Raw genomic sequence first — 27,450 nt, forward strand, 5'->3', positions numbered from 1 at the left:
AGTTCTAAAGCCTGTGTACTTATTCTTTAGACACTAATTATTAGCATAATTTTAATTTTTTATATATAAATGTTATCTTTATTTTCCCAACCCTATCAGTTTTCAACTTAAGAATCAGACCCTGTAAATACAATTTCCTCTACATTATAATGGTATTCATGTTCTCATGAGTACCTTCCACATTATGGGAATCTCCATGTTCTGGTGATCTAGCTTTTCAAGGGTTATTATGCACTCGCATCCCTTATTGTCAACAAATATGCACTGGCTGTCATTCAAATTGGAACCTACAGAATAATGACACTCAGATGGTTTAGTAATTTTCTTTTTGTTCTTCTCCGTGTCTTTATGGACAAATTCTCACTCATAGTGTGATCATATACAGCCTCCTTTTGAACCATGTTGCTTCCATCTGTAAGTACCACATAGAACCTGACCTATTATCCCTTCTTTCCCAGTCTCAAGCATGCCCATAGCCTGTGCCCATGAAGCCACTCATTCATATAAGCCTCACCACTGTACCCACCTATCTTCAACAGATGTTTCTTCTGGAGATTTCCTAAACTTCCAACCCTCAGGAATGATGGGGGTGTCTATGCAGGGGCAGAAAGACTGGCTTCTCTCAAAGTCTGTGCCACACCTTTTCAACAATCATTCAACAATAAACAATTCTGAGGGGTCTAAAGACTCAAAAAAATCTCTTGAATATTTCATTCATTAATCATGTCTTGCTTAAAATCTCACCAAACTCCTCATTTTAATAAAATGTTCTTCAGTTTAGGGTCTTCACTGCTCCAACTCTAAGAGCTGACAGTCCCAAGGACCCGATGCATCCCCTGCACTCCCTCTGGCCACCGCCACCAATGTAAAGCTGACTCCTATGAAGGAAAGAAAACCAAAGCTTTCTTATCAATGTGATGAAACAGATGCTGAGAGGGAACATAGGATAAAGGTGTGAAGGCTATTGATAAAGGCTCCTGCGCTTTAACTAGTGTTCTGCTGTAGTTTTTAAACTACTATAGCTTTTTCTACACACATGGTTGACTGAATCAAACACTATCTGCAATTCCTAAACTCCTTTCTAGTTCTAATGATGTCCTGAGTTAATACCACTCATAGTCATGCTCATCCTGGGCCACCTGAGAAATCCTTCCTATTGCTCCTCTTTGATGATTTATGCATCTCATCTGATAAATTCCCTGGCTTTTTTTTTTTTGGGGGGGGTCCTGAACAGGCTTAAGATACAAATTTATTTCTTTTCAATCTTAAATATTCCACTTTCTCCCTACTTTTGAAGGTTAGAGCATTTTAATGAGAAAGGTATAAATTTGAGTGAACTGTCAAAATCATGAGCAATAAAAATATGATTATAGAAAAACCAACAACAGCTCCAAAGATATGTTTAGACCACCTACTTGGACCAACTTTTTAAAAAACTTTAACATTATTCTTCAAATTTTATGTTCTATATAATTATATTATTCTGTGTTGTTGTTTTTTTAAATCCCTGTTCGGTTTGTAGCTCTTATGAGAACAAGGCAACTATTTTTCTAAAACTCTGAAGCTTTTTTTCAATCCCTTCTCTAAAACTTTTCTATTTAGGACACTTGTCAAACTTGTTTTATATAAACTGCCTATAACTTCATTTTTCTCCAAACCTGGCTCAGGAAACATCAATTGCAACATAAAATGCCCTTAATTTTATAGAAACACTTATCCATAATATGAGATCAAAATGCAGTTTCTTTTTCATCAATTCTAGATACCCAGAGGTAAGTACAACTTTTGTTTCTTTGTAATTTCATATAATCTGGGGGATAAATGCTAGTTTAAAAACATGTAATTTTAGGACTCTCCTCAATGGCAAACATTTTAAAAACTAGAAAATAAGAATAACTCTTTAATAAGGAAGACCTCTCTAGTTAGAGGGATTCTTAAAACCTGCCTCCCCCAAAAAAAGTGTTCTTAACTTTTAAAAGTAAATTTTTAAGAATTTTAAATAATAATTTAAAAGTGAACCAAATAAAAATGCTCTGTAAATGAGATAAAGAACCTAAAGAAATAAGAACTAAAGCACATAGCATTTGCCTCAAGCAGACTTGAAATTACCTATTAATTAAAAGAAAATATTTACTGAAAAGTGAATATATATTTTAAATTACAAACATATGGAAAAGTTCAATAAAAGCCTATATTTTGAAATCCTGGATTTTAATTATTCAGGTAAGTTTTTAACATTTAAGAATGCAAAGTCTATATATGTGTGTTTACAGTTTATGTTTCTTATGGAAGTCAACAATATTGAACAATATAATTATTGTTATTCAGAAGACAAAAATATATAGCCAATAACCTATGACCAGTTTTTCGATGAAATTTATACAACCACATCATATATGTGTACAAACTTTTCACAAAATTTTTCTGGGATTCAAGTTTTCAATAAATTAAAATATTCTTGACTTTCATCTCAGAATTCCCACCATGATGCATAACAGATAACAGATATTCAATGAATATTGAATGTTTTAAAATCTTTAAAATAAAGTTTTAAAATCTTAATGGCATTAAAAGGCAAATTAAATTTTTTTGTTCACCATAGATGGAAATTATAGCCACAAAGATAATTTTATATTATATGCAGCAATTTTTTATTATGACTTCCAAAACCAAAATACACTTGGAAAAATCTAGAATGCATTTTTAAACATTACTAAACTTCTTTCAAATACTTTTTCGAGCATACAGCTTTTGTTATTAACGGGTCAGAAAGGTATATACAGAGACACACAGACACTCAGACGCACAAGTATTTTCAAACACATACAATTATGAAACTTAAAGGAATAATATATAAACATAAAAACAATCATACGCACATTAACCAAAAAAACAACAACAAAAAAGTAGTCTCAGGTAAGAATAAGAATAATTAGAGAATTTAACCAATATTAGTTTTTGTTAGACAATTTTTACAAAAATAAAGTATGAGTTGTTAACAATAAGTATATACATAGATATTCATTAACAAAATGTATAATACTATTTTTCAAAGTATGAATTTCATGTATTCAAAGATTACCTTTTAAACTAACTTGTTGGTATTTCAAATAAATTTTTTTTTACATAGAACAATGTCCTCTAAAATAGCTTATTATATTTAAAAACCAATAAAAAATTTTTCTTTGGCAAATACCTTTTTAAAAACTGAACTATCTTTATGTTTTACCCTTTGTGATTTTATAAAATTTCTCTTCAGTCAATGTTTTCTACTTTAAAAGTACATAACATATATTTTATACTTTTAAAAGAGATCTATTTTAAGTTTTCACATGAAATGTTAAAAGTAACTTTAACTGAATAAAAAACAAAGTTTCTTCATTTTAAAAGAATGAATTTTGCAGGCATATTATAAGAATGGGAAGGAATTAAAAGCTTTTAAAAAAAAAATCAGTGACACTGCCAATAATCAACGACAATCAATTTTCACTTTCTCTCAGTTCACATCTAAATTTATATATAATTTTACTTGGTTTATAATCATAACTGTTGGTTCACAACTTGGCCCCTGTACACAGAGGGCAAGGAGGGAGGAAAGACAGAAGCCACTCCAGATTGTAGGTGGCAGGTTTTAATAAGCAAGGGAGCTTACTTATGAGGCTTGGCTTGAGCAACAGTGATATGAGATCTCCACACTCACCTGCCAGAATCATAAAAGTTTATCTCTTACCTGAGTTCAGTCACGTATTCAATCCAGTGGTGTCAACACACATTGTTCTCTCAAGGTTGCGCCCTTGAAGATGGCTCCCACCATGGGAATGGTGAGCAGAACTTACATTCCAAGGATGGGGTGTGTGTGGAGAGGGTGGTCAGCAGGGGGAGCCTCTGATTGCTGGAGTCCAGCTCCTGAGTAAACCTGTGGTCCGTGGTCCTATCCTCTCAATAATCTCCTCCAACAATGTATAAAACAATTTTGTATTCCGCTTTATTCACTTTATATTTTAATGTCATTTTATACTGCTTCATGATAACTGTCAAAAAGCTTTAAGTTTAGCCTACATTTCAATGCACCAGTTAACATTCATTTAAAAATTCGTTTTTAAATTTCTTTCACTTCAAGCCAGTGGTTCGTTGACTGATTTTTTTAGTGATAGCTTTTAAAGTGGACACTTGGCATTGTAATAAGGAAAAGAAGAACAGGGGGGGGAAAAAGTAAAATATAGTAAAACCTTGAACAACATGGATTTAACTGAATAGCCTGGCTTATATGCAGATTTTTTTTTTCAATACACTTGGCCCTTATATCCTCAGGTTTTGCATTCACAGATTCAACCAATCAAGAATCAAAAGCAGTATTTTCAAATGCTCAACCATAGATTCCTAACTGCAGGTTGAAAATACAGTTGACCCTTGAACAGGTGGGAGTTAGGGGTGCCAGCCCCCGAGCAGTGGAAAATTCATATATAACTTTTCACTCCCCAAAAACTTAACTACAGTCAGACTTTGCATCTGTGGATTTAATCAACCACAGTTGGGAAATCACAGTTGGGAATGGGAAAATATTGCTTTCTGTGTGTGGTTGGTTGAATCTATGGTCACCAAATCTGCAGATACAAAGGGCCAACTATACTTATCAAAAAAGGTCCATGTCTATTTGAAACTGCACAGTTCAAACCCTGTTGTTCAAGGGTCAACTACACTGTTTTCAAACCAAGGTTGGTTGAATCTGTGATGCAAAGGGCCAACAGTAAAGTTTGGGGGAGAGGAAAGTTATATGTGGATTTTTGGACAGGGTGAGGGGGGTTCAATGTTCCCACTGCTGTTCAAGGGTCAACTATACTTTTAGTTTTTTAAGGTATTGTAGTATACATTATCACAAATGTTAGACATAAAATATATCTAACTTTCAAACAGAAAAGTATGGAATTTAAAAGGAAACTTAGAGTTGTAACTTCCAGGTGGCTAAATATTAGAATGTGTCCTATCTAGTTTCCACACCAATATCTAAATTGGCTGCCAAGAAACACAATGCTCTCCAAACCTTTGAAAAACTAGCAGTAAAATATTTTTTTTTTTAGTAAAAACAACACCCTTTGGATTTTAGGGAATAGAAAATTCTTTAATGGGCACTAGTATTAGGATCATTGTAAAAATTCCAGGAAGGAATTCATCAAAGGATGATATATGGGTTGAAAGAGTCAAGAGTGATATGAGTTGGAGAGCATTCAGATTCTAATGGAGGGTTAGAGCTTGGACAGCCATTGGCCTTCCACCAAAAAGCAATAACGAAACTGCCAAAAATTTTGGAAGTGGATTCAAAGGAGCAGAAAGAGCAGCTGCTTGCCTCCAGATTCACAAAAGGCAAAAACTGGGTGAGTAAAGGCTCTTTTCAAACCAGGGGACCCTATTGTTTGGTCACTCACAGCAACTGAGTTTTAAATTTTGCCTTCACTTGGGTCATGTGATTATTTACTATTTATGGGGCAGCACCTATACAGCTCATGTTTTACTAATGTAAAATTAATTAGCAAATGTTCAGAAAGCACTTTGAAGATGAAAAGTTGTGTGTCTGCTAAGTATAATCATTATACTACTATCATAAAACACATAAAAGTCACAGGATCTCGTAAGCTAAATAGATGGAGAATGACTGTGCTGCGCAGCACTCGGGGAGAAGATGGCAAAGGAGCAACCTCGGCAGAGGAAGCAAGCATGGCTGCCCCTACAGAAAAGGTGAGCTTACGTGGGTAGGCGGTGGGTGCAGGCTGGCCTGCCTTTGCTCCTTGGGCCTACTTTCTGAAGGGACCAAATTAAAGTAGCTTCATTGGTATTCTAAAGATCTTTAAAAACAAGGTTACTCTCGCAACTTTTTATGGAAATAAGAGCAATGTAAATCGCAAAGGAAAAACAAGAATGAATAAGATTGGAAAACTGTAACTATTCGAATCTGCCGGCTTGTGAATTATTGTGAAAAGTCTTTCCATCACAAGTAGGCCATTCCTGAAAAGTATATGGATAATTGCTGGAATTGCTGAAGTAAAATTGGGGGGTTTTACTTTTAAAAAGATAATTTCACTTAGAAAATGTAAAGAATACAGGATAGTTACATCTCTCTATTTCTAATGCTGTATGTTGCTATAGAGGCAATATTTGTGTTCATAATATGCTATTTTACCTATAGGAAGTGGAAGACAAGGTTTAGGTCTTAATTTTTAATTACTGAAACATTGCAGTGCTTCACTGCTAAATAGTGTTAGCGGTATAATTTAACATTGTAGTTGGAAACAGGAACAACAACAAGAAGAGAGGATTTTATTCCTTCCCATGAACAGGGCCATATGCCCAGATAGTTATTGGCCTGAAGGTCAAAGAAGTGTGTTGATGGTTACATAGCACACAAAGAAGTACAAATAATTTTTGTGATGATTCTTAATGTAATCAAACTCACAAATACAAATATTCACATACTCATTAGTCTTTCCTAGACTCCAGCAAAATGCATGCCTTTGAGCCTAACCCATATTTTTAATAAAAACTTTAGATGACTTTTCTGATTTTTATATCTTGCCAACAACTAGCCTCTAGGTAAAGAGTATAATATTGAGCAGAATGTAATTTCCCAATAAACAGGTTGAATAATCAGTCATTTTATACATTAATATTTAGCTTTAGCAGCTATAAGAGAACCTCTGAAATCTTTTCCATCAAAATTAGTTAATCCTTTTATTTAATTAACAAAAAGGCTAGAAAAAATATTTAATCTTGGTTTCCAAGTAATATGTTCTATGCCCTTCATGCTCACTTGTTATGCTCCATAAACAATATATGATAAATCAGACCCTGGTTTCATCCTTTGAAGGAATTAATAATTTTTAAGTACAACTCACCACTGTTTCTGAAATCCCTATATTCTTGATATCCTCTTATCACTATTATATCTGATGACTTCAGGATATATTTGGTGAAAAAATATAACACTGTGGAAAATTAAAGCAAGTTGCTGAAATTAAAACAAGTTTTTCTATTCCTCAAATTAACTCCATCCCAAGACCCAGTTTCGGTTGAATAATATTTCTCCACCAACATTCCACATCATAACACTTTGAGAAAAGTAGGATTTATGTCTGACGTTGTGTTTAGAGAACATTTTAAAGAAAATAATCTAAATGGAGACAAAGTTGAATTTTTCTTTTGAATTGCAAACACACACACACACACACACACACGAAAACTGCAGATTGATTAAACCCTTTGCAAATAGGAAGAATATCTATATTTTAGAAAACTCAGGTGACAATGTCAGAAATACTTCGTTCACCTGCCTTTAAAATTAATTTTTACTTATTACCATAATTTTACATTTATGAATTAAGATACAAGTTACTGTGGTGATCTTTGATTTAGTCTGTAAGGTAAGTGAGAGTTGCAAGATAGAGTGGCCTATATGATTTGATTTTCCTTCTGGAGATCAGGAACTCTCACCCAAAACCTAAATATACTAATAATAACTATCCCCCCCTTGAATCCCTACCATACCTTCCCTAGATTTTAAATGGCTTAAACAGAAAATATTGTTTTACAATTACCCTTCTTTAAAATTAGGAAACCAGAGTGGTGATCTGCAAAGTTCCTTTCACTGCCAAGAAGCTATGCACATCCCATTCTAGAAACTATCCATTGGAGGGAGGTTTGAAATTAGTAAACAAATTCTGGTATACAAGAACCAGTGTTCCATCACCTTATAGACAAATAAGGAGGGACAGTAAATGAAGTTTATATGTGTGAAATATTGTGAAGTTTCCAATATTCTATTTTTAATATACAAACAGCATTTTTTATATTATTTATTCTAGAAGCACATGGTTGAAAAGAATAAGAAAATATACCCCAAATATTTGCTACATCAAGTTTTACACTCCATTTATAACTTTTTTTTTGAAGCTTATCCCATGGAAAACTGTGTTGAGTAAAATATACAGACATATACCTGTGGGTATAGGAAAGGTTGCTTTAGGATAACATATTCATCTATAGGAAACTAAGTTACCAAGGTTTTACTATATTATTTAGTCATTTATTTTTCAAAAATATTTAAATGCTATTTTACATTCAGTAAGTGAGTTGATCAACTTGGGGAAAAGTGTTTTCCTCTACATTTTTACAGAGTGAAATGTCTTTTAGGTTATTTTAAATTTTATTTTATTATAGATCCAAAAAGTTCCTGGGCATTGAGTTTCTACAGAAATATTAAGATATTCATTTATGTGCAGAGCATGTACAAACACAATTTAAACAAAATATATTTAAATTGTCAAAGTTTTTTAAAGTAAAATGAAATTTCTAAAAAGATTTGGAGTTGGAAATTTCACCTGCATTGGAATCTAGTTAATATTATCTGTTCATGAAATAACACTTATTTGAGGAATACTTGTTAACTAACTAAAAGATAAATTTCCTAAAATATATTAAATTGTTTGCAAACAAAAATCAAATTAATATAGGTGTTTCAAATTGATCAATATTTAGTATTGTCATTGTAATGTATGCTGATTATATGTTTATATATATACATTAACATAACAATATATAAATCTGAAATATATATATAAACCTATGTTCAATATTGTATGTATGGGTATATGAAATATACAAAATAAAATATAAATATTAAGAATTTATATTATATTATATTTGGTCTATATTAAAACATATAGACCAAATATAAATATATATATTGTGGGCTGAATTTTATTCTTCAAAGTTCACATGGTGAAGCTCTAATCCCTCATACCTCAAAATGACTGTAGGATTTAGAGATAGGGTCCTGAAAGAGGGAATTAGGTTATGAGATTATTAGACTGAGCCCTAATCAAATATGACTGATGTCTTTATAAGAAGAGTAAATTAGGATGCAGATATGTAGAGGAATCTCCATGTAAAGATACAGGGAGACAACAGTCATCTGTAAACCCAGGAGAATGGCTTCAGAAGAAAACAATCCTGCCAACCCCTTGATCTCAGGCTTCTAGTTCCAAAATTGTGACAAAATAAATTTCCATTGTTGAAGTCTCTCAGTCTATTGTACTTTGTTATGGAAGCCCTTGCAAACTAGTACAATATTCACTATAGTATATAAAATAAAATTCTTTTTACAGCTTTCACATTTAACATCAGTAATCTTGCTCATCATTATAAATCCTTGGCCTAGTCCAATACCGTGCACATAGAAAATGTTCAATAAACATGAACACAATAAATTACTTAACTTCTAAAGAGAAATTTTCTGTTTATGCCAAAGGAAAACATTATTTAACATTGTAGAAATATGAATACATTGGAATTAGGTTGTTGCCCAATTAATAAATAATATGGTAATTTATTCTAAAAGTTTTTATTATTGTTATTTTCTTACTCTATTGCTTCCATTAATGCTTATTAAAACAACAAAACCTATGAGTGTGTAAATAATGCTGAATAAGCCCCCAGAGCTTCTGAAAGCTGTTTTGATTAAGGCATTAAATAAGCTGACTTGAGCACTGTCTAGGGCAGCTCAGTTGATTGGGCGCCTTCATTGCATCTGGGGGTTGCCAGTTGATTCCCGTCAGGGCACATGCTCAGGTTTCCAGCAGTAAAGGGTGTGCAAGAGGCAGCCAAAGGATATTATATTCATTCTCACATCAATGTTTCTCCCTCCCTCCCTCTCTAAAAGTCAATGTTTTTTAAAAAACAAGGCTGACTTGAGCTCTAAAATATTAAGAAAGGATGGGAAAAGACCAGTCATGCAGCATTATTCAAAGGAAAGCAGGACTGACTATATTGATATCAGAGAAAGAACTAGACTTCAGTGCAAAGAAAATTACCAGATAGAGAGGGAGATTGTATAATGATCAAAAAGTCAATTCACCAAGAAGCTATAGCAACTTTAGAAGTATATTTACCAAACAACAGCTCAGCACACTATGTGAAGTAAAAAATCAAAAGAATTGAAAAAGGTTTAAAAATTCAAAATTACATTTGTAGACTTTAATGACCTCTTCAATAAGTGTTAAACAACTACAGAGTAAAACAACAGATATAGAATAACTCGATAACACCGTCAAACACAATACCTAATCAACATGTATACAAAGCCTCACCCAACAATAGTAGAACACATTCTTTTTTAAGGATCCATGGAACATAGCCATGCAAGGTCATATGCAGTGCCCTAAAAAAAAAAAAATTAAAATAATTTAAATCATATATAGTACATTTGTCACTTGCAATAGAATCAAACTAGAAGTCAAATTTTAAAATGTTAACAGGAATACCTCAAAACAATTGGAACCTACTAGTAAACAGATTTCTAAATAATCTATAGGTCCAAGAGGAATACTAATGGAAATATTAAAAATATATTAAACTACATAAAAATGAAAATAAAACATTAAATTTCTGAGACACAGCTAAAACAGTGCTGAGATGGAAAGTACAGCATTAAAAACATGCATTAGAAAAGAGGAAAAGTATCAAATAAATAATCTAAGCTCCCACTGCAAAAACCCAGAAAAAGAAGAGCAAAATAAACCCAAGCAAGCAGAAGAAAAGAAATAATGAAGAGTAGAAATTAATGAAATAAAAACAGAAAAACACTAGAAAAAAACACACAATAAAACACAGCCATGTTCTCAGAAAGAAATCAATGAAATTGGCAACTCTCTAGGAAAACTAACAAAGTAAATAGATTAAAAATTACCAATATCAGAAATTGAGCAGAGTCTTTCTATAGATACCCACAGACATCAAAAGGATAAAAAGGGAATACTACCACCCTAACCGGTTTGACTCAGTGGATAGAGTGTCGGCCTGCAGACTGAAGGGTCCCAGGTTCGATTCTGGTCAAGGGCATGTACCTTGGTTGCGGGCACATCCCCAGTAGGGGATGTGCAGGAGGCAGCTGATCGCTGTTTCTCTCTCATCGATGTTTCTAACTCTCTATCCCTCTCCCTTCCTCTCTGTAAAAAATCAATAATATATATATGAAATACTAACAACTCTATATACATACATTTGACAACTTAGACAAAATGGACCAATTCCTTGAAAAAATTACATGAATTCCTATCAACACTATACTCAAAATGTTCCCAAACTTCAGCCTCTTTTAAGTTCCTCTTCCTCTCCCACCCTGGTTCAAGCCAACATCATTTTGTGCTTGGATTGTTGTAATCATTTCATATATTGTTGCTCTTCGTCCACTTGTATTCTCTATAATTTACTCTCCACAAAGTAGTCAGAGGGATCCCAATAAGAAATTAGGCCAGATTGCCCTAACTGGTTTGGCTCAGTGGATAGAGCATCGGCCTGCGGACTCAAGGGTCCCAGGTTTGATTCCGGTCAAGGGCATGTACCTTGGTTGCGGGCACATCCCCAGTGGGGTGGTGTGCAGGAGGCAGCTGATCGATGTTTCTTTCTCATCGATGTCTCTAACTCTCTATCCCTCTCTCTTCCTCACTGTAAAAAATCAATAAAATATATATTTTAAAAAAAGAAAAGAAATTAGGCCAGATCATCATAGTCTTCTCTCCAAAGACCTCCAATACTCCCATTTCACTAAGAGAAAAAGCCTATATAATTACAATGATTTATAAGGCCCTACATGATTTGAACCTTAGTAGTTTTCAGACTTAGTCACTTACCACTCTTCCCCTCATTCACTGCTACAGCCAAACTGTTCTCCTAACATACCAGGCATGACCCTCCTAAAGACCATTTGTCAAGTTGTTCCCTCTGCATGGAACATTCCAGAAATATGTATGGCTAACCCCCTCACATGTTTCAAGTCTACTTAGATTTTACCTTTTCAGTAGGCCTAACCTGACTATTCTATTTAATATTGCATCCTGACACCAACACCATCTTATACATACTTCCACATTTCATATCTTCTTTACTTAGATATATGTTTTTTTTCTACAGAGCTTAATATTATTTTACCAGTTATGAATTTTATTTATTTCTAGAGGCCTGATGCACAAAATTTGTGCACACAGGGGGTGTCCCTCAGCCCGGCCTGCACCCTCTCCAATCTGGGACCCCTGCGGGATTGGGCCTAAACTGGCAGTCAGACATCCCTCTCACAATCCGTGACCACTGGCTCCTAACAGCTTGCCTGCCTGCCTGCCTGATCTCCCCTAACTGCTTCTGCCTGCCTGATCGACCCTAACTGCCTCTGCCTGCCAGCCTGATTGCCCCCATCTGTCCTCCCCTGCCAGCCTGATCACCCCTAACCGCCTCTGCCTTGGCCTCCACCACTGTAGCTTTGTCTGGAAGGAAGTCAGACGTCCGGAAGATGTCTGGTTGACCCGGTCTAATTAGCATATTATCCTTTTATTAGTGTAGATGGTATTTGTTGTCTATCTTCCCTCAGTAAAATGTAAGCTCCATAAAAAAGAGGTCTTTTTTTCCTATAACTCTGCTTACTACATAATAGGATATCTAAAAATATTTGTTGAATGAAATCTGATTTTAGTATTACCATTATTATTCATATGTGCTCAAAAAAAAAAGCAAGCCAAATATTATATTCACTAATTCTACACGATGTTTTCCAAGCTCAGGAGTCTATTGAATCCATAGTTATTGAAAAATAATATAATTACCAGCAAATTCATAGTTATTTCTGATAGTTCTATATCTTACTCATATTAACACTTGCTTTCCTGTTCTTTTTGCTCAGAAGAACAGAATCAAACACAAAAGTGAAACTCACAAAGTGTGGAAAGATTGCCCTGGGTATCATAATTGTGATTGCTGTAGTAACCATTGGACTCATTGTTCATTTCGTCACTCGTGGTAAGTACTCATGATATCTGGATTTCTACCCACATGAATTTAATTTCCCATTTTTGGAAAATTAGGAACTTTGAGAATGGGAGAAGGAAAGGCATCAGATAAAACTATTTGACAGAGATAATTTCTTATGGTTAATAACAGTTACTGCAGTCTTTGTTCTGAATCGACCTTTGGCTTAGGGCATTCTGAATCCAAAGATGTGGTATGATCTTTTTTTTTTTTAATTCCTGCTAAAGATTTAGGTGCTTGGAGGACATTAATAAATAATTAATCAATTAATTAATTCACTGTTGAATTAATAATTTTTGAAGAGATAATCAATGAGTTAAATAAATATAAAAGCCTACAACCTAGATTTGTAAGCTAGATTTCTTATTCCAAAACCTATAAATATTCTCCACATACAATGATTTCTTCTCATAAAATTCTCTCTAAAAAAAGTATTTTCCATTAATGAGGGATGAAAAAAAGAAACAGTACAAATTTTTCTATATATTTTTTATAGAACTGTTTGACATTGAAATTGGGACTCAAAAGAACTGTTGGCCCAGAAAGAAACTCACTACAGACTGATTCATTTGCCTGTCAGCATAACCATTATGGCTTATCTCATTTTCGGTTCTCATAAGTGTATTTCGTGTATCACATGATCTCATGCATCTAGGGGAAATAATGAACAACATAAACTGATAAAGAACAGATCCCGAGACAGGGAAGCATCGATCAGACTGTCAAACCTCAGAGGGAAGGTAGGGGAGGGTGGGGGGAAGGGGTGAGATCAACCAAAGGACTTGTATGCATGCATATAAGCCTAACCAGTGGTCACGGATAACAGGGGGGTGGAGGCATACATGGGGAGGGGTTTGGGATGGGAATGCGGGGATGAGGACAATTATGTGATACCATAATCAATAAAGAAATTTAAAAAAAAAGAAATCGGAAAAAAAATAAATCTGTATTGTTGAAAAGAGAAAAAAAAGAAAAAAGTATGGGATCCTCAGATTTGATGTTTCTTTAAAATAGCTATTTGTAACAACTCCTCTGTGTCCTGTGCTTATTACTTTCTTTCATTCACTCTTTCCTAACCTTTTCAAGGATGAGGACTTCTTTATAAAAAAAAATTCCCACAAGAAATTATCACATTTATTGGTTGGTATATACTGAACCATTCTTGCATCCCAGGAATAAATCCCACTTGATCAATGTGTATAATCCTTTTAATATATTGTTCAATTCAGCTAGCTAGTATTTTGCTGAGGATTTTTGCACCTATACTCATCAGAAATATTTGTAGTTTTCTTGTGTTCTTATCCAGCTTTGGTATTAGGGTAATGCTAGCCTCATAAGTTTAGAAGTATCCCCTCCTTTTCTCTTTTTAGCCAATTTTGAGAAAGATTAATATTAAATCTTCTTTACATGTTTGGTAGAATTCACCAGTGAAACCATGTGGTCCTAGGCTTTTCTGTATTGGGAGGTTTTTTATTACTGTTTCAATCTCCTTACTCATTATTTGTCTGTTCAGATTTTCTATTTATTGATGATTCAGTCTTGGAAGGGTGTATATTTCTCAGAGTTTATCTTTTTCTTTTGTTACTGTTTTTTAGCTTAAAGTGTATTTTGTCTAAGTATAGCTAACCCGCCTAGGTTTATTGTATTTGTTCTCTCTAACAATTTACTAAAAAAGAACAAAACCTCTGTCTTGTTTTACTTTGCATTTCTTTATTTGTGAGGGTGCACACAAAATTTTCTCCAAATAATTAGCTTCACTGACATGAAGGATCTTCACAGTGTTACATGTTTTTACTTCTTCACTCTTTCTCTCTTCTGTCTCCTTTCTTTTTCCCTCTTCCCCTCATTCTCTCTCTCTCTCTCTCTCTCTCTCTCTCTCTCTCTCTCTCTCTCTCTCTCTCTCCTCTCTTCTCCTCTCCTCTCCTCTCCTCTCTTCTCCTCCACCCCCTAGTCTATTAAATAGTGGGGTACAATGGAACCTGAGCATAGTTACAAAAAGTCTGGATTTCTATCATATTTGATGTACTAAAATAGTACAGTCCAAATACAAAACCAATCCTGAGAAAAAAGAATGAAGGCAGAGGTATCATATTCCCTGGCTTCAAATTATAATACAAAGCAATGATAATCAAAACAGCATGTTATTGGCATATGCACAGAACAATGGAACAGAACTGAGAGCCCAGAAATAAATCCACATTTATATGGGCAAATAATTTTTGACAAAGAAGCCTAAAATATAAAATAGAGAAAAGAAAGTGTCTTCAATAAATGGTGCTGGGAAAACTGGAAAACCACATGCAAAAGAATGAAACTAGACAGCTGTTTGTCCCCATGTGCAAAAATAATTCAAAATGAATCAAATACCTAAATATAAGATCTGAAACAATAAATTACATAGAAGAAAACATAGGTACTAAACTTATGAATCTTGGTTGTAGAGGACATTTTATGAATTTGACCCCAAAGGCAAGGGAAGTAAAGATAAAAATAAATTAATGAGACTATATCAAACTAAAAAGCTCCGGCACAGAAAAAGAAACCAACAACAAAACGAAAAGGCATCCAACTAAATGGGAGATGATATTTGCAAACAACAGTTCTGACGAGGGCTTAATATCCAAAATATATAAAGAACTCATAAAACTCAACACTAAACAAACAATCCAACTAAAAATTGGGCAGAGCATATGAACAGATACCTCTACCAAGAAGACACACAAACAGCCAACAGATATAAGAAAAGATGTTCAAATCAAAGCTACAGTGAGGTACCACCTCACACTTATTAGAAAGACTATTATCAACAAAACAAATAGTAGCAAAAATTGGAGCGGTTGTGGAGAAAAAGGAACCCTCATTCACTTCTGGTGGAAATGTAAATTGGTACAACCACTATGGAGAACAGTGTGGAGGTTCTTTAAAAGATTAAAAATAGAGTTACCATGTAACCCAGTAACCCCTCTTTGCATATCTACCCCAAATATTTGAAAATAGTTATTCGCAAAGACATATGCACCCCTATGTTCATTGCAGCATTATTCAAGGTAGCCAAGACGTGGAAACAGCCAGTGTCCTTCGATAGATGATTGGATAAAAACGTGGTACATACAGCGTGGGGTAAAAGCAGGTTTTCAGTTGTTCGTATGGAAAATAATACAATGATTAATAAATAATAATACACCTATGTTTTATGTACTCATAACTGTAAACCTACTTTAGCCTACCCTCTATACACAATGGGATACTATTCAACCATAAGATGAAATACTGCCATTTGCAACAACATGTATGGACCTTGAGAATATCATGTCAAGAAAAACAAGTCAGACAGAAAAAGTTAAAAATCATATGATTTTACTCATATGTAGAATATTAAACTGAAAGCAACAAATGAACAAGTAAGAAAAACAAACAAAAACTCATAGACACAGACAACAGTATGGTGGTTACCAGAGGAAAGGGGGATGGGGTGTAGTAGAGGATAAAAGGGTCAAATATACAGTGAAGATGAAGGAAGATTCTTTGACTTTGGGTAGTGGGTAATAATGCAATATGAATATCATGTACCATAGAAATGTACACTTGAAACCTATATAATCTTATTAACCAATGTCACCCTAGTAAATTTAATAAAAAGAAAATAATTACTCTATAGTTTTGCAATAAATTGTTTTATTTTATTTTTTAATATATTTTTATTGATTTCAGAGAGGAAGGGAGAGGAAGAGAGAGGGATAGAAACATCAATGATGAGAGAGAATCATTGATTGGCTGCCTCCTGCACTCTCCACATTGGGGATCAAGCCCGCAATCTGGGCATATGCCCTGATCAGGAAACGAAACTAGTTCATAGGTTGATGCTCAACCACTGAGCCATGCCTGCCAGGTGCAATAAATTGTTTTGTAACAAACTTTCTAAAAAAACAAATAAATAAAATAGTAGAGCTGACAGTCTAACCATCAGCTTTATGCTTTGCTTTACTTTCTGAAAGTTGTAAGTTTGATTTATTTGTTCTTTTTACTTAATTTGCAGTAACTTACAAGTCATGCCTCCTATTACTTTCCTCTTTATTCATTTTCATTTCTTAGGTACTTCATAAATGATTAAACCTGAGACTCCACTGATTTTCCAAAATGTAATCTGTGATGATCACAAAAACTAAAAATTATCTACACTTAATATAATTTCATTTAATAGTTATACATCTATCTTCAGATTGCCCAAACTTGAAAGCTGGCACAATAAAATTTTACATTAAAAATTCTGATAACATTCTTGGGTGAAGTTATAATTTAATAAACATTCCTCTGTCAAAGTTATTTCAACAGTCACTAGGAATCAAGATTATTTAAATGTCAAGTTACCTGAAATTTTATCAGAGTATTATATTTCATATGATATTTCTTAAAAACAAAAGCAGTTAGACAATGAACTATGCTAAGTGAAATAGCCAATCATAGAAAGACAAGTACCATATGATTTCACTCATGTGGAATTTAATGAACAAACTACCAAGCAAAATAGAGACAGACTCATAGACAGGGAGCAGCCAGACAGCTCTAGTTAGAGAGGAGTTTTAGGAAGGGGAGGGGAGGAGGGATTGAGAATAAAAAGAGAGAGAGAACTCATGGACATGGGCAACAGTATGATGATTGTGGAAGGGGGGGAAGGGGGGATAGGGCATAGAGAGGTTAAATGATGATGGAAAAAATAAAATAAAATAATTTTAAAAATAAATGTAGTTACACAATGATCAAAGTCAGAACTATTTTTTTATTTTTTCTCCTCAGGAAAAACATTTTTCTATTATCACATCAGCTTTAAAGTCAATAACATTGACTATGACAGAAAGTTTGAAAAACCATACTCACAAGAATATATGGACCTAAATAAAAAGATAGTGTCTTTGGTAAGTTAAAATGTTTTTTCTGTGCATTGTCTTTTTATGGTAAATGCTGTGCTCCTAGAAATACCAGAATCCTAGTAATCACCTTCCAACTTGGAATTTAATAATTCATAAATTCACACTGTTTCTTATCACTATTTTAGTTCTAGATTAGGACAGCCAGCCCTTTCAGAAAGTAAGTTTCTGTCTTGATTCAAAAGTTTTCCACAACCCATAAAAGAAGTGTATTCAGTTTCCTAGAGAGTCTTTCTCCCTACTTTTCAGTTTTAATCTACATGGAAATAGTTTTAGTATAAGGTAGGGGGGGGCAACTTTATTTTATTTTAGGTATAGATAGCTAGTTGAGCTGGCACTACTTATTAAATAATCCAGTCTATCCCAATGATTTAAAATGCCATTCTTGTTAAATCCTCAATCCCCATATATTCCAGGATCTATTTTTGGATTCTGTATTGGGCTACACATTAATTTATAGTATTTCTTTTCTATACCTTCATCTTGAACAGTATTTCATCCTTTTACTTAAAGTATGATGCTTCTAAATAATAGATAACTAGGTTTTGTTTTTTAATGCAACTTAATAGATTCTTTCATGACATTTTATCTATTCTCATTCATTATAACAAGTAATAACTGTTTTTATTTTTTTAAATATATATTTTATTGATTTCAGAGAGAGAGAGGAAGAGAGAAACATCAATGATGAGAGAGAATAATGAATCAGCTGCCTCCTGCACACCCCCTACTAGGGATCAGGCCCCAACCCAGGCATGTGCCCTTGACAGGAATCAAACCAGAGACCCTTCAGTCCACAAGATGACGCTCTATCCACTGAATCAAACCAGCTAGGCAATAGCTGTTTTTATTTCTCTAGTTTGCTTTAAGTAAATATTTTTGCTTCCTTTTTTATTATTGCTGATTTAAATTGTTTTCCATTCCATTTTTTTCCTCCTGAAAATGTCAATACTGGTATACTTAGTTAATAGTTAACTTATCCTTCCTGGAACTAGAAATTACATAAATATTTTTCCACTATTATTTTAAAAATTGTTAGTCCCATCAAATGATTATTTTCCTTACTTAACCCTCAACCCAAGAAAAGGAGGCCTTTAACATACTTTCACTTCTATCTTCTCCTCCCTTTTCCATTCCCCACTCCTGATAAGACTTTTTATCACTTTTATTTTCTCTCCCTCTTCTGCCCTCCTTTTCTCTTCCTAATAACTAGGTTTTGCTGAAATAGTAAACTTCAAGTTCAAAACTATTATTAGGATGTTTCTTAAAGTATGTTGCCTCCACTTTAAGCATTGAAATTATATATTCACTAGAGGCCTGGTGCATGAAATTTGTGCACAGGAGGGGGAGTGTCCCCTCAGCCCAGCCTGCACCCTCTTTAATCCAGGACCCCTCAGGGGATGTCCGACTGCCGGTTTAGGATCGGACCTAAACCGGCAGTCGGACATCCCTCACACAATCCTGGACTGCTGGCTCCTAACCGCTCACCTGCCTGCCTGTCTGATTGCCCCTAACAGCCCTCCCTGCCAGCCTGATCACCCCTAACTGCTTCTGCCTGCTGGCCTGATCGCCCTTCACTGTCCACCCCCTCCCCCCCCGCCGGCATTGTCACCCCTAACTGCCCCCTTCTGCCAGCCTGGTTGCCCCTAACTTCCCCCCCTGCCAGCCTGGTCACCTCCAAATGCCCCCCCCCCTGCTGGCCTAGTAACCCCATACAGCCTGCTGTTCAGTCTTTTGGTCGTCGGTCTCTAACCCCCCTGCTGGCCTGATCACCCCACGCAGCCCTCTGTTCAGTCGTTTGGTCCTCCCTCACTAACCCCCTTGCTGGCCTGGTTGCCCCACACAGCCCGCTGCTCAGTCGTGTGGTTGTCCCTCACTAACCCCCCTGCCGGCCTAGTCACTCCACGCAGCCTGTTTGGTCATCTGTTCAGTTGTTTCGGTTGTGACGGTCACTTAGGCTTTTATATATAGAGAGATTATATGTCATCCATCCCTCTTTTTTTCTCTTTTTATACTCCTATTATTTATAGCCACTTCTGGAATCATATTCTAAGTGGGGGTTTTGCACCCATTATTTTATTTTGATGAGCATATAATCTGTTTTATTTCCTTTCTCTCCCTGCTAGGCTCCTTTATTTGCATTACCATTTTTCCTGTTGGCTTATTGGGGCCACTGTTTTGTTATTAGAGGTAGTCCTACAAGTTGGGAAATGAGATTTTTTTAAAATCGTATGTGCTGAAGGTTGAGCAGCAGGCATTCTCCGTACCAAAGCCCCAGAAGAAAGTCTTCCAGCTCCCCATTTTCTGCCCACCATACTAGCTTAGTCTCAGTCTCAGGAGCAAGGAATCTTCAGTTATGCAGTTTCTTCTTGGAGACAGTGGGTCTATGAAAACCCACTCACATGGTCCAGTGTCAGCTTAATCCCTGGGCATCCATACATCTCAGTTACCCAATCTCTTCCCAGGGCCTGTTGTGATTCTATTTTTGTACAGGGTTCTCAGGTTGTTCTCTAGGTTCTTTCTAGCCCATGGAAAAGAAGGTTCCTCATCACCTCCCTGCTCCCAGGACTCCCACTAAGCCCAAACCCACTCAACACCAGGAAAGGCAGGTATATTGAACTGGAAATAAAAGAGAAATATGACATAATTTAGCTATCATCTTGTCAAGATTCTTCCATTCACTATATTTTAAGAATTACATCCAAACCCCTTATCATGGCCAACAAGGTTCTCTATAATCTTGTCCCTACCTACGTAGACAACCTCAATTTATATACTCTCTCCCTTGCTCACTTTACTTGAGTCACAACTTTGGTTCTATCCCTCAGTTACACCAATCTCATTTTTCCCGGGGACCTGCGCTTCCCGCCATCTAGAATACTCTTCTTCCCTTGATTGGCAACTTTTCATCTTTCAGGTTTCACTCAAATGTCACCACTTCAAAGAGGCCTGTCTTGATCATTCCAAAGACTCCATTATTTACTTTAGTTTATATTTTTATATCACCTAATACTATCTCAGATTATCATATTTACATATTTATTCCTTGGTCTGCTTGTTATCTATGTTCTCTTTTGAATCTCTAAGAAACAATGGATCTATCCCATTAGTTCATAGTTTTATTTCAATATATATTTATTAAATACATGAACACATTCCAATTGCTTTGGAGCAAGAGGAAAATGTAAATTAAATCCCTGGATTCCAATATTGAGTCAGTTTTTGAAGGGCAATCTTTGCAAAAGTAAAAGTCCTGGGCAGTGCAATTTGTTGTCTGGTGCTCTGTAAAGATCATACAGTGGGAAATCATCCATCAGGTTCAGATCAGGAGCACCTGAGAAAATGATTCATACAATTTCTCTGAGAGAATTCTACATATCCCACTTTGAACCCATCAGTAGCATGTTATTCAAACAGTTTGTTCATGACTGGACTGCAAACCATTTTGCCTAAAAATGGTTTGCAGTCTAGTCATGAACAAAGGCTGCCATTGTTTAAAAAAAAATGAATGAAACATCTCCTTCTGGGGACATTTCTGTCAAGTTTTATGACATTGATACTCAATAAAAGGCTGAACATGGAAGATAAAATCTATTAGTTGGTCTTTTGAATTCACCTCTCCAAAATGAATATTCTGATGTATCATGCTACTGTTAGGAACAAATATTTTTATCCAACTGTGCCACATATTTTTTTTTTATTTAAAGACATTTGTGAATGAACTGAGCCATTATGAAGATAATTTTCAAAAAGTTGTATATTTAACACATTGCATCTTTTTCCTAAATGAGTCATGATCTGGGAAAATTTTAATACTATGTATTTGATAATATTAAAGAATTAGTTAATTCCTGAGATGTAGGTAGTAGTACAATGAAACTGGTTTGGCCATCCTATATAATAAAAGCCCAGTGACCAAATGGTGGAATGACCAGTAGACCAGTCACTATGATGTGCACTAACCACCAGGGGGCAGACGCTCAATGCAGGAGCTGCCCCTGGTGGTCAGTGCACTCCCACAGTGGGAGCGTCACTTGGCTGACTGGGATGAGCTGCGCTCCCACAGTGGGCAATCCCCACAGGCCACATTCCCCATCAATGCATGAATCCTGTGCACCAGGCCTCTAGTTTATTAACTGATAAAGCTGAATGATGGGTACATGGGTTTTTCACACTACTCTATCTGCTTTCATGTATGTTTGAAGTTCTCCACAATGAAAACTTAAAAAATAATCATTATGAATTTTACTTTTTAACAGATAAATGAAACATTTCATGGATCAAAACTGAGAAGACAGTATGTCAAATCCCATGTTGTCCAAGTAAGGTATATAAATTAGCCTGAGAGGCACCGAGAAAAAAAGTTCTGTCCTCTTTCTTATCTCATACTCAACAGAATATCTTTCCCTGGTATACAATTAAAGGGTTGAAACAAATTTGAATTTGGGGCTTCAAAACAACTAGCATCTTCAAATGTGGGAAATAAAAGGTATTCAAGGTCTATTGAGAAATTATTAAACCAGAATCAAGAATTCCAGATTATTGTGAGTATGAAGTAAAGATTAAATGGGTGTGGTTTTTTTAAATCTAAGGCACAAAATAAAATTAAAAAAATTAAAATCAGGAGATGATTTTAAGCTAAGGAAAGAATGGGTAAGATAAGAGAGCCATGCACAGAATGTCTGACCCAGGAATGGCAAACTAGTAGCTGATGGGGTAAATCCTAAATGTAAAAGTTAGAAAATTTCGCATAAAAAAAGAATTTTTAGAACGTTAAAAAATCAGAATATCTAACAACACAGCCCACATTCCCACATGGTAATAGTACACCGAAACTGAGGCTGCACGGTTTGCCATGATGTATGCACATGTATTTATACCCAACAAGCTTCATTCTTTTACCTTACCCTCCTGCCCCTCTAAAAATCCAAGTCTGCAGCAGTTTTCTAGCAGTGAGGATATTTTATCCAAACATTGGGAAGGAACAGATAACCTGCAAGAGCTAGCAAAAGAATAACTACAAACAAAAATAGAAATGTTAATATGCTTTGGAATCTACCTCTCCTTAAAACCAGCACACTTAACAAGTACCCCACCCCCGTGAGAACTTTTTTATATATTAACCTGATAATAACCCTGTATGGTTTTATGTATCAGTTTCCCATTATACAGATGAGGAAACTGAAGTAAAGGAAGGTTAAGTAACTTGCCAAGGACACATATTTAATAAATGCTAGAGCTGTAGGTTGAAACCAAGCAGGTATATCTAGATTACTGCATCAACTTCTCTAATCTTCAGTTTTCACTCTTGCTCCACTACAATCAATTCCCCACACTGCAGTCAAAATGAATTGGAAGAGCCTATAATCCCCTACTTAATATCATTTGATCATTTCCTACGATTTCCAAACTCCTAATATAGTCCACATGACCCTACCTGACCTGGCCCTGCCTCTCTCTGACCTCATCTCATACCCTTGACTTCACCCATAACTTTATATTCACACTACTGACCTGCTATTATTCTTCCAATAAACATGCAAAATTACATCATTGACTTTGCCCAAAGAAAACCAAACTAATGTCTTCGTGACAGGAGGTGGTTTTACAACTTGGAATAGGTGCCCACGAAGGTTACATGTTCACCTTCCCACTGAAACTGAGAGATAGAGAAGCTACCATCTTTGATGGTCACTAGACCTGAGATGGCTTTCAGGTCCCTGAGAAATACATTTCTGGGTTAAACTGCAAGAGCCTTTTGAAAAATTTACTTATAACTCAAAGAGCAGAGAAAGAATTTACATGTATAAGTTTTCTAGAGTAAGTGATCTAAAAACAGGCTTACCGAGGGCCTAGAGTCAAAAAGAAGTCTGTCAGATATTTAATAAAACCGAGGGGAATGTTAAGGCTATTTTGTTCAAGGTTTTTACAGTTGATGTTCCTTCTTTCTGGAACATTCCTCCTTCAGACCTTAGCATGACTCACTCCTTGTTACGAGGCTCTTACTTCAAAGAGGCTTTATATAATGTTCCCACATCGACCCTTCAAGTCATTGCTCTATTTTCTTCATAGAATTTACCATAAAGATTATTTATTTCTTTGTTTTATTGTTTATCTGTCTCTCTTACTAGCATGAGAGCAGGGATCTTGATATCTTATATGAGCTGATATAGCTCTGGTACCTAGAACTATGTAGGATATATTGCCTGAACTAAATTAATACATGTCTGTTAAATGAATGAATGTATGAATGAATGAATGAGTAAATGAATAGAAAGTTCAGGAATGTAAAAGAAAACAAGCATTTGTCATATAAAATTAAAGAGTATTTTATGAGTCAAGAAAAGGTAAAATTAAAATATATTTTATTTCATTTTTCATTAGAAAAGAGGATCATTTTACCCTAATGATGTCAGATTAATAATCCATATGTCAATATTTAGTTTAATTTTAGATTGTTATTTGACACAAAATGAAGAGTCAAAGTGACATCTATGGTTTGACAAAAATCTTTAAAATAAACAAAGTAATACAATATGTCCTTGTCTATTGCATAAGAAATAAAGGGTTTGTCCCTATAGAACAGACTAGAAAAAACTAGCATTGCACCTGCATAAAAGAATCTATACATATAAAAGCCTAAGCGACCATTAAGACTGGTCAACCAGTCACTATGACACTCACTGACCACCAGGGGGCAGATGCTCAATGCAGGAGCCGCCCCCTGGTGGTCAGTGCACTACCACAGCCAACCTCCCCCAGTCCCTCCCCCTGGCCGGCAAACCTCCCGTAGTTCCTCCCCCCATCCAGCAGGCCCCTGCAGGCCTGGCCCCCATCAGGACTGGGCATGATGGCCCTGATTGCCGGCCAGGCCTAGAGACCCCACCTGTGCATGAATTTTGTGCACCGGGCCTCTAGTACTTAATAAATTGGCAAGTAATAACTAATGCTTAATACTGTATAAAGGAAATAAAAATAATTCACATATAGCACTCAAAGTAAGAGCATATGTATACATACTCTAAAACATAAATAAGGAATGATATAAAAATAAGCTAATCCTTTCATTTAGAATTATCTTGGAAAAAATGTTAAAATAATAGGCTTTATAACCATTTTAATCATGGATACTGGCCATGGTTTCTGTTTTTGTTCATGAGTGTTATGAAGGTTTGGAAGTGGATGTTTTCAGGATCTTTTTTACTTTTTAATATATTTTTATTGATTTCAGAGAGGAAGGGAGAGGGAGAAAGAGATAGAGACATCAATGATGAACGAGAATCATTGATCAGCTGCCTCCTGCATGCCCTCTACTGGGGATCAAGCCCACAACCTGGGCATACGCCCTTGACCAGAATCAAACTTGGGACCCCTCAGTGCTCAGGCCAGCTCTCTATCTTTTGAGCTAAACCGGCTAGGGACAGGATCTTTCTTGAGTCTCATAAACCTTTGGGGTGGTTGTAGGTTTTCAAAAGCACATATTCAGAGAAATACCTAGAGAGGTGAGGAGACACAGAAACAGAGAACAGAGTGTAAGACACATTCCCTAGAGTCACTAGTAGTTACTCCTTTTTAAATTTCTGGTTTATTTTTACTTCGTTTATTTTATGTTTTTGCATCTTCAAGTCAGAATTACAAATATAATAAATCTAGTCTAAATTTTTTGCTCAGTCATGATTTCTAACAGGTGAGAATTGGCCCACCCTGGAAAATTCTGCCCTCACTTAAAAAAAAAAAAAAAAAAAAAATAATTAATGATTCTCTCATCTTACCTGTTACATTCACTTTGTTACTAGCTATTGGTCCTTTATACAGAGTCCATACTGGATTTATAATTCATAGATGCATTTATATTAATAAGTAATCCTATATAATAAAAAGCTAATATGCAAATCGATCGAATGGTGAAACAACTGCTAGCAATGATGCATGCAGCGGCTGTGGTGGGAGCCTCTCCCGCCTCCGCCGCAGCACTAAGGATGTCTGACTAACGGCTTAGGCCCACTTCCCATGGGGACTAAGCCTAAGCTGTCAGTTGGACATCCCCCAAGGGCTCCCAGACTACGAGAGGGTGCAGGGCTCCCAGACTACGAGAGCGTGCAGGGACCCCCCCCCCCCCCAAGTACACGAATTTTGTGCACCAGGCCTCTAGTTTTTACACAATAAATTTTTCAAAATACCGCCGAAACCGGTTTGGCTCAGTGGATAGAGCGTCGGCCTGCGGACTCAAGGGTCCCAGGTTCGATTCTGGTCAAGGGCATGTACCTTGGTTGCGGGCACATCCCCAGTAGGGGGTGTGCAAGAGGCAGCTGATGGATGTTTCTCTCTCATTGATGTTTCTAACTCTCTATCCCTCTCTCTTCCTCTCTGTAAAAAATCAATAAAATATAAAAACATTTTTTCAAAATACCTTCATAGACATTATCTTATATGGTGTTTACAATAACCCAGTAAATAATATTCCATCCCTATTATAGATATGAGGAAATTTAAGTACAGAGAATGCCAACAGTTTGCTATAATCAAGAAGGTGGAATATGGTAAATCTAGAATACAAATTCAGTTCCCCTGAGTCTAAATCACATTGTCTTTACTGTTCACCATGTCCAGACAGTGCCATTTCCATGCCCTTGGGAGAAACTGAAATAGCTGCTAGGAGCTCTACTTAACAAAGTGTGCAATGACTCTGCTAAGAATGATAGAGGCTCAGTAAAAAGCTGAATTTATTTGTCTGCTTCTGTTCTGCAGCAGAGCCAAAGGGAAAGTGGTAATACATTCTGTGCTGAAGTTTATATTCTGCTGTAAAAATAAGGCAGCAAAATTTCGGGATAAGATCGAAACCATTTTATATCAGAAGTTAAATGGTGAAACTGGGTGTTTACATATAGATTCTTCTTCATTGAGGGTCTCAGGTAAGCATTTTTCTGTATGATATAGAGTGATTTTCAACTTTTAATTTGAACATGGTATTTTGTTATGCAAATGAAAACACTTCTCTCTTTAAACATCATTTTATATACAATAATTACCTTTAATCACTGTTTAAGTATTCATGGTTCATTTTAATCAATTTATTGATATAATATCATCTTTCATTATTTGAATTAAAGCTTATTTGATTATAGTTTGTTTTGTTTTTTCAAAGTAATCATGTTCCCAAATAACGTTTCTTTGCAACACAAGGCAACCTTTAACTCAAACTATTATGATTTGTTCTGTGGGTCATGATTTCTTCCTCCATTCCTTTGGATGTCACAGACTCCTAAATTCCAGAATTGAGTTTGAATTTCTTTAACATCAAACTTCTTTATAGGCCTGTAATGGACTTTGTCTCTCACTCTTCTGCACAATCTTATTCTTATTCTCAGTCACCTAACACTATTGTAAAAGGCAGCTTCTAAAAGGTAGGGACAAATGTCCCACCATTCTCTGGTCTTGATAAAAGTACAGCTAACATTTGGCACAGCTAAGCTAGGCTATCAGGTCTCTGGTACAACAAATTTGACCAAGGACAGAATTGTATCTCTACCCCTAAAGGAAGGACTTAATGCTTGTGAAGGTTGTAAGGGGAGAGGAGAAGAATCTAGACCAAGGGTTCACTTGCATGGAACATCAAAAGGCTTAAAACGCAAAACCTGAACATGCTTCTCCTGGATATGAAGCCACCATGTATTTGAAATAT

General features: G+C 35.5%; 1 protein-coding gene across 1 annotated transcript in view; it reads left to right on the forward strand.

Annotated features, from left to right (window-relative positions):
• Positions 1 to 5,646: 5,646 nt before the first annotated feature.
• The window catches only part of LOC307094122 (transmembrane protease serine 11C-like), a gene marked incomplete at both ends in the record, with an annotated part of 50,940 nt that continues 29,136 nt past the window's right edge, over positions 5,647 to 27,450 (forward strand). The window contains 5 exons of the mRNA XM_079762689.1: positions 5,647 to 5,747; positions 12,719 to 12,834; positions 17,638 to 17,756; positions 22,028 to 22,095; positions 26,517 to 26,680. Of these exons, the coding sequence (XP_079618815.1) occupies positions 5,647 to 5,747; positions 12,719 to 12,834; positions 17,638 to 17,756; positions 22,028 to 22,095; positions 26,517 to 26,680 (568 nt within the window). The remainder of the gene's footprint in view (positions 5,748 to 12,718; positions 12,835 to 17,637; positions 17,757 to 22,027; positions 22,096 to 26,516; positions 26,681 to 27,450) is intronic.

This window comes from Cnephaeus nilssonii (assembly GCF_951640355.1).
Source record: "Cnephaeus nilssonii genome assembly, chromosome: 1".
Lineage (NCBI taxonomy): Eukaryota > Metazoa > Chordata > Mammalia > Chiroptera > Vespertilionidae > Cnephaeus > Cnephaeus nilssonii.